Below are 23,582 nucleotides of genomic sequence, written 5' to 3' on the forward strand. Positions count from 1 at the left end.
GCTTCATTTAGTATTGAAACAGATGCAGTGTATTGTTACACTTCTTGAGCTTCACATGAAGATAACTTTAAAAACTTACATTTCTCTCTGCAAACATTCACTTAAAGCACTGTTCAGTTTTTATGGTTGTTTTTCATTTTATTGGTCCACCACCCTAGTCAGAAATAAAATAGGGGTTTATTACTGTACTTCATAGTTACAGATGACAAGAAGATTTCCTGGCATTTCTATTCCTATGCAGTAAGCACCCCATCCTTAACCACACATCATCCTCCCTCACTTTTTCCCATTTGTGTATGAAGGTGGAAGTGACTAAACATATTGAACTGCTTTCTTCTGTCGTTCAGCCAGGTGTAGTGAAAGGGGCTTCCACATCCAAGAGCAAGAAGGACATTGAGGTGCTGAAGCTAAAACGTGAGGAGGAACTATTGTCACTTGAGCGGCAGAAGTTGCAGTGGGAGAGAAAGGAACTGGAAAAGAAGATATTAATGCAACAAGCAAAGGAGGTGAGAGAGTTTCCATTTCCTCGTTTAGTTATTGCCTGCCTTTACAAGGCGGAACGGTAATGTTTTTGTCCGCCTCTGTGTGTGTGTGTGTGTGTGTGTGTGTGTGTGTGTGTGTGTGTGTGTGATCCGATTATATCTCATGAATGGCTTGAGTAATCAGCATGAAACCTTCTGGGTATCAAGATATGGCCAGAGTCTTGGCCGAGTTCAAGAATGGACACTTGGGGTCAAGGTCAAGGTCACCAAAATGGCTGCCAAAGGTCAACTAGTTTTTATCGACCGCCTTTAGCGCCATTATATCTCATGAATGGCGTGAGCTATAGCTATCAGTATGAAACCTTCAGGGTATCAAGATAAGTCCAAAATCTTGGCTGAGTTTGAAAATGGGCACCCTTGATCAAGGTCAGGGTCACCAAAATGGCTGCCAAGGCCAACTAGTTTTTATTGCTTACCTTTAGCACCATTATATCTCATGAATGGCATGAGCTATCAATATCAAATCTTCATGGTATCAATATATGGCCAAAATCTAGGACATGTTTGAAAATGGGCACTTGGGGTCATGAGCAAGGTCACCAAAATGGCTGCCAAAGGTCAACTAGATTTTATCACCCGCCTTTAGCACCATTACATCTCATGAATGGCTTGAGCTATCAACATGAAACCTTCAGGGTATCAAGATATGACCAAAATCTTGGACTTGGCCAACAGGATATTCTGGCGGGCGATTAGCATTCAGCTTCCAAATGCTTTTCTTTCATTTAATTTTTATTTTGAAAGGCATTGTACTGTATGTGCTTGCATTTGGTAGGTGGGGGTGCTCACTATCCACTCACTCAGTGTAGTGCTGCTTTGGGTGTCTGCCCTTTCCTCTCTTCCTTCTTCTATCTTTCTTTCCTTCATTCGTTCCTCTTTCTTCTGCCTATGGGTGATTTTACTCTCCGTCTTCTGTATTTCTTTCCTTCATTCTTTCCTCTTCCTTCTGTCTGTGGGTGACTCTACACTGAGTGACAAGCCAGATGGTTTCCTGTACACCAAGAAACCATTTACCATGCTGGGTGGTAACCATATAACCAAATTATTGTGCCTGGTGGTTTAGTGAGTATTTAAGGCACTCCAGTTGGATTGAGCTGGTGCAGGTTTATATTCAAGGGGTGGTTGGGGTTTATTGCTCACATAAAGCCACACAAGGATGAGTGAGGCTGGTCACTCTCATCTTAACCCGCCCCATCCCGACGTTTTTGGACCTTTTTTTTTGCTCAAACATCCGCTTTTGGTGAGAAACATCGAAAATTCATAGAGAAATCGCTCACCTGAGGTTTAAAATACCCAATTTAGGTACAAGACCTTCCTTACCTGACTGGGTTTTGTAACAGGCTGGCACCAAAGAAAACAAGTTCTATGGGAGGGTAACTATTTTATCCACTCATAAGCAGTATTTATTTATTTACTTGGTACGAATTTATATGTAGTACAAGAGTATATTGGTTTTCAAACAGTAATATAGGCATTATAAGCATTGTTTCACTCACTAACTCATCACCATTCATGACCTTTTTTTTCCCACATTACCTGATCATCATTTCTGACTGTTTCTTCCTCTAATGCTATGTAAACATTGTCCTCCACATTGTCATCGATTGGAGAATCACTCTGGCCCTGAATGTCTTTATTGGCCAGGTCACTGGTAACAGGTGAATTGCCGAGACAATGGCGTGCAGGGGGGGGGGAGAGGTTATGCGGTGTAAGGCATTGTTCCTGCTTGGCATCTTGTAGAGGAATAGAGGAAGGTGTCCCGTGTATACGTGCCAAAAATCACTCTTGAAATCACTCGCAAAAATTGAAAATTGTGCAAATTAGGGACCTTGCAATGTTGCCGCGTTAATTCACGTCGCCGGGACGGCACGGGTTAAAATGTCAGGATCAAATTGCCTAGCCCCGGGCTCCTATGCTCTTCATGTGGCTGCATAGGATTGGTTGATGGATGGATGGTTTACATGATTAAGGCTGTCTATGCTGCACAATCTCTGGCAACATCATTGTTAAGCTCCATAACCCTAAGGTAATTTTAAAGTGATTCTGTAGTATCCTCAATCTTAGGTCATATGTTTGGTGCCCCACTCTTCATATTCTCACTCCTATATCATTTAACTCAGTTTTCATCTTCCAGTTTCTCCACATGTCAAACGGTTTGTTTCCACCTGCAGATCACAGTAGTTCCTTTAGTTCCCATTTGATCTTGTAGTTGATCATCCACAGCTTTTTCCTATGTGACTGTAATTCAGGGAAGCACTATATGACCATCTGGCCATCCACATCTCTGTATGCTCAGACTTATGCACACCCTCATCCTGTACTGCCCAAATTGTATTACCATAAAGCAGTACACATGTCAAATAGTAATGTTTCATACAGTTTTTCCTTATTGTAAAGCTTCTTCAGTGTCAGGAGAGTTAATAGTTCCCAAGACTTATTCCATACACTCATAACCCTAGCAGTGAAACTAGCTTGAACTTCCCCCTCTCAGCATAAGATATATCATCCAAATAGTAAAATCCTTGTGCGCACTTCAGACACATCTACCAAATCTGTTATGGCATGCTTATCCCTCTCTGTAGTCACTCTCACACACAGGGCTTTTAGAGCTGATCACATCTTGCAATTGGGCAATAGTTAGAGGGCTGGGAATGGCCACTTTCTTTGGGACAGGCTGGATGAGATCAAACTTCCAGCAAAAAGGAAAGGTACAAGTTAACAGACAAAGGCAAAAGAGCTTACCTAGACAGGATGTAAACATAGAATCACAGTTCTTGAGGACAACAGAATGGACCCCATCAGGCACATATCCATTTTCCACATTCTCTCTCAGTCCCTTGGATTCCACTTCGTACCTCCACCATTTAAATATTTTTATGGCCTCCCTCTCTTTCCTTGCAATGCCATACAGCCCCCCAGGGAAGGGCAGTCCTCAGGTCACTTGACAGAGTCTCAAGCACCATAATATACAGCAGGGGGCTTATAGCTTCATCTTGCTACACTCCAATATTGACTGGGGATTCATTGCTCAGACCACCATTCACTCCCACTTGGGTACTTGCTCCCTCTTACAGCAGCACAGATGTGGGCAACCTTACTGAGTCAGTGGGCCAAATTATCATATTGATGTCAGTCAGCATGCCACTTTCCTGTAGAATGACTGTAAAGATATTTTTAACTGGCAACTGTATGCTCATTGATTTCATTTGCTGTCTTTTTCAGTACCTGTTGCAATAACAAAATAAGTATTGCTACAAGTTAATCCATGTGATGATCAGTAATACATACAGTAAACCCTCTCTAATTCGGTTTAATTGGGGGTAACCCCATGTCGAAATATCCGAAAATCCGAATTATCAGAGCACATGCCTGCCCCTGTCCCCAAAGCACACCCACGCTCACTAAAACATGGCTTTTTCACAAAATCATTGAACAGTATAGTACTGTACCCATGTCCCATGCCATCTGCCACATCCTGCTTCAGTGTTGTGTGGATGATCACTGTGATGAGAAACGTTTATTTGCTTATTTCCTTGCTCCTAATTTCCTCTCAGGACTCTGAGCACGTGGTTCCAAAATAACTTTAGTTAGGCTTAAGCACTCTAAAAGTGCTATAAACACAAGAAAAGTATTTATTCCAAAGGAAAATGTAAAATTGTTGGACGAAGTGACATGTGGTGTAGGAGTTTAAATGCAAATGATCAGACAGATAAAATGAGTTGGATATTTTTACAAGGTGGATAGTTTCTTTGTTGGAAAAAAAAAAAAAGTCAATGATGAAGGAGCAGTAAAATTCATGTTTTTGCCTTTAGTGCAACGAGTGTGGGGGGGAAAAAAAAAAAGGCTTTGTGCTTGACCTTTTGTTATGAACTGACGGTCTTTGGCTGAGAAAATTCGGCTCTTATGGTATGTGAAGACACTTCGTGTTGACATAGGTAGTTGGGTAAGATAATTATGTGAGTTCAGTTCTTGTGAATAATACTGTCATACAATTCATACTGCTTGGCTGACTTTTGTATTATTCACAATTACTGCATTCGTGTGTATCTGAGAAGTGAGAAGTACGCAATCACTCTATGCTGACGACTTCATTATAGTTCTTTTATCTTTATTGTTGATGACTAATGACTTTCAAAAATAGTTTGACACTGCATTATTATTATTATTATTTTTTTTTTTAGTGCGCCGAAAGTAATTCCTGGCGAAATATGCATGATGCTGGGTGGCCATTATTGACGTATTGGTTAGGTCGGAAGGTCTTGCTTAATTGGTAATGAGGACTTTCAAGAGGCTTAGTGGCAATCCTTGGTGGTAAAAATTTTTAAGGGGGTTATTAGGGGGCTAAACTAGTTGGTTAGGTTAGGTTAGGTTAGAATGCACTGATGTGTCCAGTTGGCAACATCATATGTAAACATACTGTCTTGGGTGTCTTACAGCAGACATATTTATAATAACCCATTTATAAATATATTTTTACAACAAAATATGGGGCTCCATGAATGTAACCCCCTATTTTACATGTAAATATATGTCATGTTTTAGCGTGAAATTGATTTTGCATTAGATTCTGCATAACCCATCTCATGTTGTATGAAAACTGTACTGCATTTCTGTTGCTTAAATCGGATTTGTATCCGAATTAAAATTATTTGTCCGGCGGCCAAAAATATCCAATTTATACGATATCCGAATTTTATGGATCCGAAATAGAGAGGGTTTACTGTACATTATTAACAGAACATTTGTGTTTGCATTGTGATACATTGTTTAGTTAATATCCACACAACAGTATTTACTTTTCTGAGAAGGTACACCTACAAAAAAAAAAAAAAAAACATTATCGATACTCTTTTAGCGTGATAAAATTTAACACGCCAGATGATAGATCTGAAAATAAACTCTTGAGTTAATGTGCCAGTTTGTTATCCCTTCTATGCTGAGCCTTAAGTCCATATTCATTGTGGCATTGGAGGCTTGGTAGCACCTCTTCCTAAGCGATTTGTTTTGTCTATAATTATCAGTCTTTTACATTACTTAGTTTGAGTATCAGTGTAGTTTTCATAAAATATAAATGGGAATGTTGTTGTGAAATGTGCACAGTTAATTGCTATCTAAGAAGTGTTACAAAAGAACCCAAAGACACTTGAATGTGAGTCCTAGGATCAAGTGCTCCATAGTGTGTAACTGGCATCTTTGCCATTTTGGCTCGGAAATCCAAATTTCTAGCACAGTGAAGCATCATTTAGCGTTTTGTACACACATATGAAACTACAGTGAGCGCGTTGTCATGCACTATTATTCAAACTAAAATGTGCTTTTTAATGTGCTGAATGCTTAATGAAACACGACGTTCATACTGCATGCCTTGCTACTGAGTTAAGGGGAAAATGCAGTGAGTTCATATCTACCTGAAGTTCATTCATTTCGTCTAGCGGTAATTTTGTTGGTATGGATTGCGACATGGAATGTAAGGGGTGCAAATGATGAAGTGAAAGAGAGAGAGATTGTCCGTGTGCTTGAGGGTGCAAAAGTGGATATATGTGGATTAACTGAAACTAAGTGGAGAGGTGAGAGTGTGAAAGAATGGGAGAATGGATGGTGTGTATGCACCAGAGTGGGTGAGAATGAGAGAGCAAAAGAAGGAGCATGTACTGTTGTGAGCAAGAGCTGGAAGGAGAATATAAGAGAGTAAGGATCAGTTGGCTTAAGGATTGTGTGGGTAAAGTTGAAAGTTGGACTGCAGTTGTGGGCAATTGTGTGTGTATGCACCAACGCAAGGTCGCGCAGGGAGAGTGAAAGAAGAGTTCTGGACAAGTGTGGAAGCGTGCATGGAAAAGTTTGAAAGGAATGAGAGAGTGTTTTTGATTGGAGATATGAATGAAAAAGTAGGGAATGTGAAGATGGATGGAGTAGTTGATGAGCGGGATGTCCCTGCAGAAGTGGATGAGAATGACAGTACTCTAGTGGACATTCGTGCTGGGAGGGAATTGGTGATAGCCAGTACCCTCTTCAGACACAAAATGATCAGCAGGTGTACGTGGTGAGTGATGAGGAGGGTGGGCAGTGTACTAAATGAATGGAAGGCAATGATTTATTGTATTGTATGGATAATAGAATGAGAAGGTCTGTAATAGATGCAAGAGCATATATAGATTGGGGGAGTGGACACTCTGACCACCACTTGGTAGTGGTGGAAGTCAAGGTTGAAATGAAGTGGAGGAGTAGAAGGGAAGGACACAAGGAAGTAGTTCATACAAGGAGGGTAGAAATGTTGCAAGAGGATGGAAAAAAGGCAGAATATGAGAGAGAAGTGGAGGAGCGATTGGGTAGATATGATTTGAAGCAGATGGGGGACATGGAAGGTGTGTGGAAGATATTCACAGAAGAAATCTGTGCAGCATGTGAGGTGGTGTGTGGGATAAAGAGAAGATGAAAGGGGGTGCAAGGAACAGCATGGTGGAATGAAGAGGTGAGACAGGCCGTGGCACAATAGAAGAAAGCTTGTAGTGAATGGAATGGATGAGAAATAGGGAGGTATGGAGGAAGTTGAGAGACGGAAGAGAGAGTTATATGTAGAGAGGAAGAGAGAGGTGAAAAGATTAGTAAGAAAGAGTAAGAGGAGAGTGGATGAGGAATTTGGAAGGAATTTGAGTGTAAAGTGGAGGGAATGTGAGAAAATGTTCTGGATAAAGATAAAAAGAGTTAGACAGGGTGTTGAAGAAATTGGTCAGCGACTGAAAGATAAAAATGGTAGATTGCTAGTGGAGAAGGGAGATGTGAGCAGATGGAGAGAACACTTTAAGGAATTGTTGAACATAGAGAATGAAAGTAATGCAAGTATAAGTGGCTGGGGGATGGCTGGGAGAAGGAGGGATGTGAGAAGAGAGGAAGGAATAAGTAGGATTGAAGTTGTGGAAGCAATGAAGTCAAAATGAGGAAAGCCCCAGGAATTGATGGAGTGAGTGGTGAAATGCTGAAGGATGGGGGAGAGATAGCAGTATTGTAGAATGGATGTGGAAGATGTGCAGATTGGTCTGGGAAGAAGGTAAAGTCCCAGAGGATTGGAAGTCAGGTATAATTATTCCCCTGCACAAAGGAGAAGGGGAAAAAGAGGTGTGTGGTAATCATATGGGCATTCGTCGTCTTAGTATAATAGGAAAAGTATATGGTAGGATATTTATTGACAAAGCTAGGGAAATAACAGAGGAATTAGTTGGAGAAGAACAGGGAGGTTTTAGGAAGGAAAGAGGTTGTTTATATCAGATATTCATTCTTAGGTCTTTTGTGGAAAAGCTTTTAGGGAAGGAAAAGAAGTTGTATGCGTCCTCCATGGATTTGGAGAAAGCACACGATTGGGTGGATAGACAAGGATTGTGGAAAATATTAAGATTATATGGAGTGAATGGGAAGTTACTGAATGCCGTGAAGAGTTTGTACAGTAAAATTCCTATTATTCGGCAGCTGATTATTTGGTAGATCCGATATTTCAGCAGTTTTGAGAAATAGTCCCATCTACAAAAGTCTTTGATTGTTCGGCAGATGTCTGGAATCAGTTTGGCAGTCCAGGGAGTGTTATCTGTGACTTGTAGGCCTACTGTTTCATTACACTTGTATATGTTCACTAGTTTCTATATTTTTCAGATTCAGGTATAATACTGTACTGTCGTGATTACAATATTGCACAGTATCAGACAGTACAGTAACCACCCCCCCAAATTAGTGACGTTTATGTTCCAAGCCCCCTTGCTAATTCTTGATATCCGCTAATTCTTGAGGCATTGCTGAAATGACATTTACTGCCATAATTGCATAGCCCGTGAACCACTGATTCTGTAATGCATTACCCAAAAATAAATGTTGCTTATTAAATCTGTTTCCCCATAGCTGTATGGCTGTGACAACTCTTGTACTTTGATTCCTCAGCATAATGGTGGAAGGGACTGTCCTAAGTGTTTCATTAAACCTAACCTAACCGAGTTTAACTGTACCTAATAATTTAACCAAACTTATCCAAACCTAAAGTCAGAAAAATACATAAAATTAACTGGAGGAGTATGAATTGGTAAGGTCTTTCTGATGAAAGTTAAACATACATTAAGCCCTCATTCTTTTGTTTGTTTTTGTGTTTATATGTGAGAGTATTGATGCAAACAGTAATGTATTCCATTAGCCCCCTAATAACCCCTGAGATTGAACAACTCTTTACGGTACTGGTGTCAGTGACCTCGAATCAGTGTGAGCCTTGAAAAAACTGTGAACAATTATGGGAAGGGAATGAAGGTCACTGGTATGTTTACACAACTCTACGCTATGATCTCAAGCAGTCAGGCGGTCGCTTAATCTCAGATGTTTTCGTCCATTTGGTAAATGCACCATAACTTTATGAATTCTTCCATGAATCATAGTGAATCATAGCCTGGGTTTAGGAAGCTAAATAACACATTGCTAGGTGCGGCCAGACGATTCTCTTCACATCTTTAAGAAAAATAAATTGATTTCAGAAGAATGGAAGAAACTGTATGTACTCAAAGATGGATTAAATTTCTTCCATTTAATTTTCGTAAAGATGTGAAGAGAATCGTCTGGCCCACCTAACAATGTTTTTTAGCTTCCGAAACCCATGCTATGACTTCGCTATGATTCATGGAAGAATTGATAAAATTACGATGCATTTACCAAATGGGAGAAAACATCTGAGATTAAGCAACCGTCTGACTGCTTGGAATGGTAACATAGAGTCGTGTAAACATACCAGTGACTTTTGTTCTCTTCCCAGAATTGTTCATAGTTTTTTCATAGCCCACACTAACTCGACGTCACTGACATCGGTACTGTAAAGGGTTGTTCAATGCCTGGGGTTATTAAAGGGTTAATGGAATACATTATTGTTTGCATTGATACCCTCCCTTTCACGTATAAACACAGAAATGAACAAAAGAATGAGCACTAAAATTACGTTTAACTTTCATCCGAAAGACTTTACCAATTCATACTCCTCCAGTCTATTTCATGTATTTTTCCGACTATTTTATTTTGTGTTTGGAGAGAGTACTGTATACAGTATTGACTCCAAACACATTTGTAATAATATAAGTAGTGATGACAGTGTTCACCAATACAAATGATGTTCTGAGTGGGTAGGTAATATTCCGTATCATTTCGGCCATCCAGGAAGTGTTATCTGTGACTTGTAGGCCTACAGTGTCATTACACTTGTATATGTTCACATGTTCACTGATTTATATATATTTCAGATTCAGGTATAGAACTGTATCAATTACGGTATTGTACAGTATACAGTACTCTCTCCAGACACAATTGTAATACCATAAGTGGTGATGACAGTGTTCACCAATACATTTAAGGTACTGAGTGGATAGTTTTTTTTTATTATTCGGCAAATCCAGTTTCTCGGCGTCAGCCCGGTCCCATAGATGCCGAATAATAGGACTTTTACTGTATGAGGGTGTTAAGGCTGCGGTGCGTGTGGACAGTGAACTGAGTGAATTTTTCTATTTGAAGGTTAGATTGAAGTGGGGATGTGTCATGTCTCCATGGTTGTTCAATCTGTATATGGATGGGGTTATAAAAGAGTTACCAGTACAAGGTAGGGCAGTGGATTTTGGAGCATCCCTAATGAGAGAGGGCAGTGTTTGGAAACGCCCTGTATTGTTGTTTGCAGATGATACTGTGTTAAGTGAAGAGAAAGAGGAGTTTCATGGCTTGGTGGATGAGTTTGGGAGGGTGTGTAAGAAACGGAATCTAAAGGTGAATGTGGGAAAGAGTAAAGTTAGGGTCTTCGAGAGAAATGAATTCACTGAATGTACAGTGAGGTTAGATGAGGAGGAATTGGAAAATGTGAATGCACTTAAGTACCTGTACTTGGGTAGTGTGATGAGTAAGGATGGAAGTTTAGAGGGTGAAGTGCCTGAAAGTGTACAACAAGGAAGAAAGGTTGCAGGTTCTTTGAAGGCAGTGATAAGAAACAGGGAAGTGAGCATGGAAGTGAAAAAGTTACTGCATGACTACTATGATACCAGCTTTAATGTATGGAAGTGAAGCTTGGACCTTGTTGGAGGGACAGAAATCATGAGTGAGGACAGTGGAAATGAGTTATTTGAGAGGAGCATGTGGAGTCACATGGAGAGAGAGACTGACAGATGAGGAAGTGATGGTGCATTGTCATGTGGATGTGGATGTGATAGGAAGCATTAGGAGAAACACACTCAAGTGGTTTGGCCATGTGGAGAGGATGGAGAGTGAGAGACTGATTAGGAGAGTGTATGTGAGTGAGGTGGAGAGGGGGGAGAGGGAGGCAGATGCCAAGGATGAGGTGGAGGGATGGAGTGGAGAGGTATGTGAGAGAGGGGGGTGTTAGCTTGGAGCCGGGCAGTTAAATGACGGGGGGCAGGGCAACGTGGAAGCAGTTTGTTTGTGGCCACCCCTTACAGAATTAAGGTGCCTGGCAATAGGTAGATAGATAGAAGTGATTAGTATTAGTGTGAGTCCTGTATTATGAGTGTATTGTCCCAGATGTCTGGCCAAAGAATATGATTATAAATGTGTGTTGGGAAAAGGGTGATGCCATGGAAAGAGGAAATTAGAGAGGCGTAAAACTTTTGAACCGGACAGTGAAGGTAATGGAGAGAATTGTAGAAGGAATTATTACAGAAAGAGTAAAAATTGATGAGATGCAATTTGGATTTATGCTGGGCAAGGGGACCACTGATGCCATATTCATTGTTCGACAGCTTCAGGAAAAATACAGGATGTCCCATAAGTCCAGCATCATAGGGATTAAGGTACATTTCTTAATGCACAGTGGGGTCATTTTGAACAGAGTCTATAAAATTTCCTATGGTGCTTGACTTATATGACACCCTGTATATAGGAGAAAAAGAGACCTGTACTTTGTTTTTGTTGTTTTGGAGAAGGCCTTTGACAGAGTCCTTAGGGGGATGGTGAAGTGGCTGGTTAGAGTAGTTACAGCTGTGCACATGTATGTGGGTGCCCGCACCCTGGTAATAGAGTGAATAGAGATTTGAGTGATGATTTCTGTGAATGTTGGTGTGCATCAGGGGTAAGTCTCGAGCCCCGTACTGTTTATCATGATGCTTGAAGTCCTCTCACATGACTTAAGAGATGGTAGATGTTGTGTGCCGATGACGTGGTGTCGACTGCAGAGAATGGGAGAGAGACAGAGGAAGGGTTTAGGAAGTGGAGCAATGGTATGGGGAACATTTGCTTGAGTGAAAATGCAGATAAAATGAAAGAAAAGCATTTGGGAGCTGAAAGCTAATTGCCCTCTTGAATATGCTGTTGGCCAAGTTCCAAGCTACACTTACAAACCAAACGTGAAGAAAGTGAGCAAAACTCTATGGAATTCAGTCACCCTATTTCACAAAAAGTCAGTCCATGTTATAGTAGCCGCAGCGAGAAATGAACGCTGTGGTGGGGCAGGCGGGATGACCTGGGATTCCCCCATTGTTGCCATATCCACATGTCACCGACCATAGAGGTAGGATGTCACCGACCATCGGCCACCGCTGCAGCCCCGCTCCATGATCCTTACCCTGTGTCTCTGGCTTTCTCTTTCTCTCTCGGTTTCTATATAAACTGGTGTATTTCCGAAACTAATTATGAAATTATTATGACTTTTGTTCCACACCACCACTGAGGTAAAAATCAAGGAGAGTTTTCTGTATAAAGGTTTCCCCCCCCTTGTCTGAGGGCAGGTCAGTTCTGGCGAGTGTATAATTATAGGTCAGGCGGAGGTATCGGCAAGGCCGCACTCCCCCGCTCATATGCCACATTTAGGAGGGGGGGGGAAACCTTTATACAGAAAACTCTCCTTGATTTTTACCTCAGTGGTGGTGTGGAACAAAAGTCATAATAATTTCATAATTAGTTTCGGAAATACACCAGTTTATATAGAAACCGAGAGAGAAAGAGAAAGCCAGAGACACAGGGTAAGGATCATGGAGCGGGGCTGCAGCGGTGGCCGATGGTCGGTGACATCCTACCTCTATGGTCGGTGACATGTGGATATGGCAACAATGGGGGAATCCCAGGTCATCCCGCCTGCCCCACCACAGCGTTCATTTCTCGCTGCGGCTACTATAAGAGAAGCTATTTGACCCTTGGCTGCCATTTTGGCGACCTTGACCTTAACCTCAAGTGCCCATTTTTGAACTTGCCCAATATTTTGGTCATACCTTGATACCCTGAAGGTTTCATGTTGATAGCTCAAGCTGTTCCTACGATATAATGGTGCTAAAGGCAGGCGATAAAAACTAGTTGACCTTTGGCAGCCATTTTGGTGACCTTAACCTTGACCCCAAGTGCCCATTTTCAAACTCGTCCAAGATTTTGGCCATATCTTGATACCATGAAGGTTTCATGTTGATAGCTCAAGCCATTCATGAGATAAGGGCATACCCTGGTTTAATGATGCAATTGGCTAAGCAAAACCCATCATTAGGCGGGGTATCGTGTCTCGGGGTAGATATAACATGTATAGGAATGCATTTTTGAGCCTTGGGTTTCTCCCCCAAATAAGTCCTAAACCCACCCAGATGAGTCCCCCCAAAAAGTTTAAAGCCAATCTAAATGGCCTAACAGCTGTAAAAGTAGCTAACTTAAGCCTAAAACCAGTGCCCATTTTGCTTGTACCCAATCAGAATAACTGGAGAATGTGATTTCCAACTCCTATTCAAACTCAGTAGAGAAACAGTAGCATTGTATACAGTCCCCCTGTCAAATGGTCCTGGGACAATTAAATAAACATATGTTATGCATAATAATAATGTATGAATGACGCAGAATCATCCAACGTGCGAATTGTTGTGATGGAGAATTGTTGATGTTTTGACGGGGAACTCTCTTGACGGGGAATGTGATCAATGATGCAGTTGGGATAGCCTGTTCAAACGCCCCTCTTGAACTGTCCTTAAAGCTCTTGAGCGAGATTTTCATGTCACAGCCAGAATTTATGTGCACCATTTTACGTGAAAGGATTTAGAAACTGGGAACAAGATACAGAGGATGTAGGAAGAGTAGTCCTGTATAAAACAGAAGGACTTAACGTCAGGCCCATCTGGGTTAAATTTACGAATGAAAAAGTGGCAAAAGAAGTGTTGGGAGCAACACAAAGGCTGAGTGCTGCTGAGAATCTGAAAAAGTAATGGCAAGAAAAGATCTTAACTCCATTGAAAGAACTGAGCTGAAAATATTGCTGGAAGAGGATAAAAACAAAAATGAGGAAAGAAGAGGTACAAAGAGGTGTTTTTTTGGAGAATGAAGGACATGAAACTCAAAAAGTGGTATAAAGAAAGACTAAAGAGAAAAGTACAGAATGATTTAATGGGCCTAGGTAAAATTAGAGCAAATAAGAAAGTGATTAAGAAGAATCATGCTCATAAGATAAGGGTGATGTGCACAAACGGGGATGGATTGATAACGAAGAAATTAGAACTTGGTGACTATATTAGGGAAAAGAAGCCAGAAGTGGTATGTCTAGCTGAGACCAAATTTGAGAGTGAATTTGATGCAAATGTGCTTGGTTGGCAAGATTATGTGTGGAGGAAAGACAGAGAAGGAAAGTATAGAGGAGGAATGATGATTATGCTTGATAAAAAGGTAAATGCAAAAAGGGTACAATCAGAAAATATGAAAGTGGAAATGCTGGGAGTGGAAATAGTAGAAGAACATTGAGAAAAGTTAGATATAGTAGTGATGTACATGCCACCACAGGCCAGAGCATGGAATAGGTATGAGTGTGAACAGTTAATGGGTGAGTCTTTGGATTTGCTAAGGAAGATAATTGAGTGGAGAAATAGATTGCTGCTAGTGGATGATTTTAATTGTAGAGAGATTGATTGGGAAGTAATTGATGCAGGGAACAATGTGGAAGCCTGGGGGTATAGACTGATGGAGCTGATAATGAAAAATATGTTAATACATTTGGTTAAGGAAAATACAAGAATTAAGGGAGAGGATGCACCATCAAGATTTGATTTGATTTTTACAAGAAACTGTAATGATATACTGAAATTACAGTATCATTGTCCCCTAGGAAGGCGACCACCTGGTTATGGAGATGGAGGTATTGGTTGGGGACACGGGAGAAAGAGAAGAGATCATCTACAAAATAAATATAACAGTGGGAAAGCAAATTTTGATTCCTTAAGACATTATTCCAGAAAGATGGACTGGAGAAAAATGGAGAGGTAGAAAAATATCCAGGAGAAATATAATTTCATTAAGAAAATGTGTGAAGAGGGAGTCAGAAAACATGTTCCTAAAGTTGCTGCAAAAAAGGAAGACAGAAAAAAAGATTGGTTTGATAAAGATGTAGGGAGGCACTAGAAATTAGGAATAGAGCATTGGATAAAGTAAGAAAAAGATATACTGAAAAATCTTGGAAAGAGTACAAGAAAGTAAGAAATGAATATGTAAAAGTAAGAAGGGAGGAGGAACAAAAATATGAGAAGGATATTGTTAATAAAAGCAAGAAAGAGCCCAATCTGCTCTGCAGGGTTCTTAATAGTAAAATGAGAAAAAAAGAAGAGCATAGTGAGATTGAGAGATGGTGAGGTAATATATGAAAAAGAAGAGGATTGCAGTCAGTATTTTTAACAGAAGAGGAATTCCTGGAACCTGTAACAGAGATGCAGTCCCTGAAATTGGAAACAATAGTAGTTGAGAGAAATGAGATACTTCAGTTAATGAAGGATACTGATGTGAGAAAGTAGCTGGTTGGATCTTTAAAGAATGTGCAGACCAGTTAGTGAGGACTGTTGTCAATGATACTATAAGGTTTTCCATAGAAAGTGGGGAGCTGCCTACTGAATTGAAGGGAGCAAATATAGTTCCTATTTATAAAAGTGATGACAGGGAAGAGCTGCATGTTTATAGACCGGTCTCCCTTAGTAGTATAGTCCGCAAACTATGTGAAAATGCCATTAGAAAAAGATGGATAAAATTCCTTGAAGGGCATATGGTAATAATGTCCAAGCAATGTGGAATTAGAGAAGGGTCGCCTTGTGTTACAAACTTGTTGAGCTTCTATAGTACACAGATAGACATTGTTCAAGAAGGGAAAGGATGGGTTGGTTGTATTTACCTGGATTTAAAGAAGGCTTTTGATAGAGTGCCACATAGGAGATTATTATTGAAATTGAAAACCTGTGGGGGTGTACATGGAAAATTGTTGAAATGGATGGAAAAATATTTGATAGGAAGACAAATGAGAATCATAATAAGAGACAAGTTTTCCCAGTGGAGAAAGGTAACTAGTGGAGTGTTTCACAGTTTGGTGTTGGCCCCAATCATGTTCTTGATATATATAAATGACATGCCTGAAGGTTGAGTACTGTACTTATATGAGTTTATTTGCTGATGATGCAAAAATTATGAAATATGTTAGAGGAGTAAATCGTTGTAAGGAATTGCAAAAAGATCTAAATAAACTCTACAAGTGGAGTCAGATGTGGTGAATGGAATTCAATACTAATAAATGTCATGTATTGGAAATAGGAGTTAGTGATAAGAGACCAAGGTACAGGCAAACCCCAATTTATGATACCCCTAGTTATGATACCCTGGATTAGGTGTGAGGGTGGAAATACCACGCTACCCTGCCTGTCGCAGGCTTACACCCAGTTTTGCAATGGGTGTTGATTTTTGATTACCGATATTGATGATATTTTAGACGTAAATTATGTGTTTAGGTTGATTCATAAACTGTTTTTAGATTATTGTTTTAGTCACAGGTGGAGTGAACACTGTCATTTGGGGTACGGATTCTCACCCATCAGATGAAGGACAAAACGGTGGACAGCTAGGTGACTCAACAAAGACTATTTCTTGCTTGACCATTGAACTGTCATCTAACCAATCGTGGAATACATAACAATAATTTTAAATAAATACTAATAATTATGAAAGCCTTAGAGAGTACATATTTCATTCTTTGATGAAAACTGTGTGACATCGATAAATCGCGTTTTTACATTCGGGCTGTTCAAGGAAAAACACTTCAAAAATACAAAGGAATTTCTAAGTAAATGTTGGAAAATAAGAGATAAGAAAATAAAGGAGCTCAGCAACCAGAACAGTAACAAAAACAACATAAAGAGGGGCCGTTGTTAAGTCTGTCCCGATCATATCATCGTTTGATAAATCGTGTTTATATTCGGGTTATCCAAAGGAAAACGCTTTGAAAATACAAAAGAATTTCTTAATAAATGATGGAAAATAAGAGAGAAGAAATTAAAGTAGCTCAGCAACTTGGAACTGTAACAAAAACAACATAAAGAGGGACCGTTGAAAAGGCTATCTCGATCGCATCGTTGGTCGCAGAATCAAGAGGATTCATCAAAGCTTCGACGATTCTCCATCACAACAGTTCGCACCTTAGACGATTCTGTGTCATTCATACACTATTATTATGCAAAACAGATGTTTATTTAATTGTCCCGGAACTGTCTGATGGTGGGATTGTATACAATGCTGCTGCTTCTTCTCTACCAAGTTTGAATATGAGTCAGAGATTGCATTCTCCAATGACCTTGACTGGGTACAAGCGAGACAGGCACTGGTTTTAGGCTTAGGTTAGCTTCTTTTACAGCTGTTAGGTCATTTAGATTGGCTTTAAACTTTTTTGGGGACTCATTTGGGTGGGTTTAGGAGTTGGCTGGGGGGTAACCCAAGGCTTAGAAATGCATCCCTATACTTTACATGTTAAATCTACCCTGATTTACCGTACGCTGCCTAGCGATGGGTTTTTACTTAACCAATTGCATCTTTAAACCATGGTATGCTTACATGTGTGCAAGATGGGAGATGAAATAATAAGGAAGGCAAGAGAAGAAAAGGACCTTGGTGTGACTGTTGCCAGAGGAACATATGAACAGGAGTACCTGAGGAACTTACAGGCTACTGACCAACATGAGAGTGGCACTTAATTGTATATGGATGAAGAGATGCTGAGAGAGTTAATAGTGACCATGATAAGACCAAGACTGGAATATGTAACAGTGATATGGTCACCACACTTGAAAAAACGTACTACTAAACTAGAAGGAATAAAAAGGATAGCTACAAAATTGACACCAGGCTTGAGGAGTTGTCTGATGAGGTGAGATTAGAAAAGCTGAAATTACCAGCCCAGAGAGAGAAAAGGTAAAGGGGAGATTTGAATGCATTGTTAAAAGGAGTAAGAGGAATAAAATATATGGACAGAGAGGACCTCTTTCTGAAAGATGATGGAAGAACAAGAGGACATGTATTCAAGCTGAAGAACTGTTGATGTCTCAGTGTTGTAAAGAAATTTCCAAACAGACCTATAGACAATTGGAATAATTTGGAGGGAGAGGTGGTGCGAGCAGAGGTCATCCATGTGTTAAAACCTTTATTGGATAATAAATATATGTAGGAAAGAGATGTGACAACATGAGCTTAGCTGAAATCCTGTATACCGTAATACAATTAGGTAAATATAATTAGATAAAAATACACACACACACACACACACACACACACACACACACACACACACACACACACACACACACACACACACATGCCTGTAAAGACTTTAACTTTTAACTGAAAACTAGTCATGTGGACATCCCTAGACTTGTATTTAATCAGTTTACTTTGTTATAAAAGAAGTTTCAAAGTTGAGTATTTTTTTCCCCTCTCAAATGTAGATCACTTACATCAAGAAGTACAGAAGTTTCCATGCAAGGATACTAAAAATATGAGAAGCACACATTTCAGTTTTTGCCAAGACCCATCTCACCCTTGTACTGTAACTTATCTCATTAACTTCCCTCCTCCTCAACTCAGTATTTCACTTTATAAACACATTCATAAATAAATAGCCACCACAGACATGCAAAGCCTTTAACCAAATGGCATCCTTTGTGAACCACCACCAGACATCCTTCCCTCGGAAAATATCCTATCCAGAGAGACACAAGTAGCAAGACTGCAGTGTGGTCACCACCCTTCCAACACAAAATGTAACCCATAGACAGTCCACTTAGCCCACAGTGCAATGCAGTCCCCTCACACCTATGTATCTGTCTATCTATTGCCAGACGCCTGAATCCTGTAAGGGGTGACCACAAATAAATCTCCTCCATGTTGCCCTGTCCAATGCTATTTCGCTGCCCTGTGCCCAGCTCACTCCACCCTTTCTCAAACACCTCTCCACTCCATCCCTCCATCTGATCCTCGGCCTCCTCCTCCCTCTCCGCCCTTCCACCTCACTCACTCAGTCTCTCACTCTCCATCCGCTCCACTTGGCCAAACCACCTCAGTGTATTTCTCCTAATGCTTTCTATCATGTCCGCATCCAAACGACAATGCTCCTTCACTTCCCATTTGTCAGTCTCTCTCTCTGTGTAACTCCATATGCTCCTTTCATATAATTCATTTCCACTGCTCTCACTTTTGACTTGTGTCCTTCCAACAAGGTCCAAGCTTCACTTCCATATGTTAGGGTTGGTATCTTAGTACTGTACTGTCCTGCAGCGACTTTTACTTCCACAATCACTTCCCCGTTCCATATCACAGCTTTCAAAGAACCAACAACCTTTCTTCCCTGTTGTACCCTTTCAAGCATTTCACCCTCTAAACTTCCATCCTTACTCATCACAGTGCCCAAGTACTTAAATGCATTCACAGTTTCCAATTCCTCCTCATCCAGCCACAACACATTTATTCCCTTATTGGACCACACTATCACAACACAGACAATCCTTCATTATAACCTCAACAAAAGACCTCTCGGAGCGACTGACTGAAGTTGCTCCCTGCAGTTTGCTGGTTTCTCGCCCAGAGGAGCCAGGGTTTATAATAACTACAACAATATTCTCTCCCTCTCTGCATTCCTAGGGTCATGTTCACAGTCGTCCCCAACAGCCGACATAGTTCCAAACACACATTGTGGTTGGTTACCCCCAAGTAGCCTTCCAAAGTCTTCATATGGAGGCTTCGTTGAGGTTGTTTCCAACAGTTACTGTATGGGAACATTTTAAGGGGAGGGTAGGAGCTCCCCAACACATGGACCCAAATCATCTGAAATAAAAGAATCTAATGGATAGTTTTATCAGCGATTTGGAATCAGATACGTAATTTAATAATGTCTGAGATAATTGTACATCCCATAAAGAAAACACTTCACTTTTATACAGTTTCAACCCCTAAAGACTGCATTTTTTTGAAGCTATGTTCCACCATAGCCACAATTCAGGGTCAGTTTTTCAGCTTTTACCAAGGTAAAATTTTTTCTTACAAATATGAAGAGTTTGAATTTACACACCTGAAAATGCCAATCTCAGTCCCCTAGGCATAATGGTTGCCGCAAAACGGCCCATCAAAGATTTTAAAAGTCTCCCCTCGTGGTAAGAGAGAAAGGAAACGGGAAAAAATTAGTGGGAACCTAATTTTTGCTGAAGAACTTTATCGAAATAAATGAAATCAGTGTAAAATGTTTCTGTTGATGATGCTAGGTGTAGGTGTCAGCATGAGAGTAAAAAAATAAAATAAATAGAAAATAGAAAAATAAATAAGAAAAGATTCTGAACTCAAAAACTTCGGCAAAAGCCTAATTTTTGCTACAGAACCTTGCCAAAATCAATAAAATCAGTGTAAAATATGTTTCTATTGATGAAACTAGGCATAAGTCAGTATGAGTAAAAAAAAAAATAAAAAAAAATGGTGAGAGTAGATAGACATGAGCAGATCATGGCAGGGAAATTACTGCTTCATATTTGGGACAATGGATCGGGAGGGAGGAAGGTGGAGGTGGGGCGGGGAGTCTCTGGTGGGGGTGAGGGGGGTTGAGACACACCCCCAGTGTGGGGAAGGTGGTGTGGAGGGTATTATGACGGAAGGAGACACACACTGATCGATCATAGCAGGGAAGTTGCCGCATCATTCAATATAAAGGGGGGTGGAGGGGGAGGGTGGCTTGGGGGGGAGCGGGCATGAAACACCCCCCCATATGATATGGATGTGGTATTGGTGAGTAGTTTGAGTAGGAGGGGACAGAGCTGGTTGTATCCAATCAGCCAGAGGGAGGTGGAAAAGTGGCTGGGGGGGGGGGATCTCCCCACAGACCTGGTGAGGGGGTAGGATCTTTCTTCCCACCACCTCATCCCCTAGTTTTGATTGGGTAGGAGCCATTTACATCATAAAAGGAGCTGGCTTAATGCTTAGCAGTTTTTGACAGACCTACGATCATCAGTCATAGGACTGTATGTGGCAAACTTGCAAACTGACGATTGTCAGTCTTAGTACTTTAGGGGTTAAGAAAATATAATTTACCTGAATACGAGGCAGCTTGTTGCAGTTTATTTCGCAGTTTGTAGGAGGTTCCACAACAAACAGACCTGAAAGACATAAAAGAATCATTGTCTCGTGCATATTTTCATCAAAATTTTATTGTCAGATGCCTGATATAATATTGCTGATTTAACTAACACACTCGATATAGAAATACCCCATGTTCATATACAGTACTAAAACTATACGCTTTAATAAACTACATCACTCGTTAGTCATTAGTACTATAGATATTTGTTACTTTGTAGTTAATTTTACTTATACCTTTCCTATAACACCCAGTCTTCTCCACAATTCAACTTATTTCCAGTGTTTGAAGTAGGCACTTGGTGAGGTTGCCATTAGCTACCTCCTTCATTCTGATGGTGTTTCTTGTTCTTGCTGAAATACAGGCATACTCTGGTTTAACAATGTAATTGATTAGGTAAACCTCCATCTTTAGGCAGGGTATCATATATCATGGTACTTTTAACATGTAAAATAATGTGGATTGTTTACCAGCCTTGGGTTTCCCCCCAAAGCCCAAAACCCACCCAAATGAGCACAAAAACAAGTCTAAAGCCAATCTAAATGGCCCAATAGCTGTCAAGGAAGCTAACCTAAGCCTAGCACCTGTAATAACTCACTAAAACCAACAAAATCTGAAGAAGTTCAAATTTAAGTCTAGAGAAAATCAAGCTTAGTAAACTGTATCCCAAAATGTCAATGTTCACCCCACCTATGGCTAAAATACATTAATCTAAGTCAAAAGTGTTTGTAAATCAACCTAAACACACAATTTTAGTCTAAAATATCAAAATCGGTAAAAAAAATCAAAGCCCTTCGTTAAACTGGGGTTTGGCCATCATTAGGTGGGGTATGGCAGTATTTCTACCCCCATTGTTAAGCCAGGGTATCGCATCTAGGAGTATCGCATATCAAAGTATTACTGTACTGCTCTATTTTCTGACCACAGGGCCGCCAGGGAAAAGTGGAGGTGGAAACGGAGAAACCAGTCGTAAGTTAACTGTTTACCATTTATGCTTCCACTTTGAGATGATTGCATATTGAAGAATTTCATGTGTTTGTTTTTATTCTCATTTTTGTTTTTGTTGTGATGCAGCAACGTACTTTACCTCAGTTATTTAGACAACATGGCAGAGTGACCTTTTCTGTATTGGACATCAGAATATCTTTCATTGTTCGACATCTCTGAAAGCTTATAATAATTTTTATTCAGTGTTGATGAATTTTGGAAAAGCTCATTATCTGCTGATACATCACTATATTAACCTGAGAAGAAGAAGAAGAAAAAAAAAAAAAAAAAAAAAACTAACCATAGACAGCATGAGTCCAACACACAAAGTGCATAATATTGGAGATGTATTCCTTCCTATGGGGTTGAGTGAATGTAAGTGTGGTCCGTGCCACTTGGTGCAATTGTCATGTTTTCCCCAGCCTGTTTTGGGATTGTACCCATGCCAATATTAATGGGAAATTGAGTTAGGATGAGGATGGTGATTAAGATAGAGCACAGTTATTTTAGAGTAGCAGAAGAAAAAAGAAAAATCCTGTAGGGTAAATGGGGTAATTTTGCCATGAACGGTGGTTTTTGCTAAGTACAAACCATCACAAGTGGAATATTGACATTTTTATTGCTTTATCTGAACATTCAGCCATTCTGCTAAAGATACCTATAATCGTTTTTGTCAAGGAAAAAAAAAATTGGCCCACACAATAATAATAAAAAAAAAAAAGTCACAGCAAAATTACCCCACCCGACAGGGTGATTTTACTGCAACCTATTTAAAATATATATATATATATATATATGTTTAAGATCCAGTCCTGTTATATTTTTCACATGGTTAACATATGCTGTACATAAGACGGTTTTTACAGTAAGTGAAAAAATATGGAGAATGTGAGTGCATTCAAGTACTTGGGGAGTGTGATGAGTAAGGATGAAAGTTTTGGAGATGAAGTGCTTGAAAGGGTACTGTAGGGAAGGAAGGTTTTGGTTCACTGAAAGCAGTGATGAGAAATAGGGAGGTGAGTATGGAATTTTAGAAGTCACTGCATGATAGTTTTGTGATCCCTACCCTGACATATGGAAGTGAGGCGTGGACCTTGCTAGAGGGTAACAAGTCAAGAGTGAGAGTAGTGGAAATGAGTGACCTGAGAGGAGCATGTGAAGTGACATGGAGGGACAAGTTGACGAATGAAGAAATGAACGAATGTTGTGGGATGGATGTGGATGTGATTGAGAAACTTAGGAGAAATACACTGAGGTGGTTTGGACTTGTGAAGAGAATGGAGAATGAAAGACTGACTAAGGGGTTGTATGTAGGTGAAGTGGAGGGAGGGAGAGGGAGAGGGAGACCGAGGATGAGGTGGAGGGATGGAGTTGAGAGGTATATGAGGGAGAGGGGGACTGAGTTGGGGGGAGGGCAGTCAAATGGTAGGTGACAGAGCGACTTGGAGGCATTTTGTCTGCGGCCACCCTTTGCGGGATGAAGGCCTCGGGTTATAGATAGATAGATAAAAAAAGTAAAAGGTGAGAGAGAGAGAGGGGGGGGGGCAGTAAATGTCCAGTAAAGACACTACAGATCAAGCTCTCTAGTAATCCAGCAATTTAGTATTGACTTGTACCTTGTTACCATTCCCATCCTCTCTGAATATCCCATGCAAAAAAGGAGTGGA

At 40.3% G+C, this 23,582-nt stretch overlaps 1 protein-coding gene across 1 annotated transcript in view; it reads left to right on the plus strand.

Annotated features, from left to right (window-relative positions):
- Positions 1-23,582, plus strand: part of LOC145402931 (uncharacterized) — a 224,655-nt gene that overhangs the window by 20,253 nt on the left and 180,820 nt on the right. Inside the window, exons 4-5 of the mRNA XM_080274826.1 lie at positions 348-506; positions 21,856-21,897. Of these exons, the coding sequence (XP_080130952.1) occupies positions 348-506; positions 21,856-21,897 (201 nt within the window). The remainder of the gene's footprint in view (positions 1-347; positions 507-21,855; positions 21,898-23,582) is intronic.

The sequence above is a fragment of the Coenobita brevimanus genome, chromosome 59 (assembly GCF_032717465.1).
Source record: "Coenobita brevimanus isolate Jiangsu-jjx chromosome 59, ASM3271746v2, whole genome shotgun sequence".
Classification (NCBI taxonomy): Eukaryota; Metazoa; Arthropoda; class Malacostraca; order Decapoda; family Coenobitidae; genus Coenobita; species Coenobita brevimanus.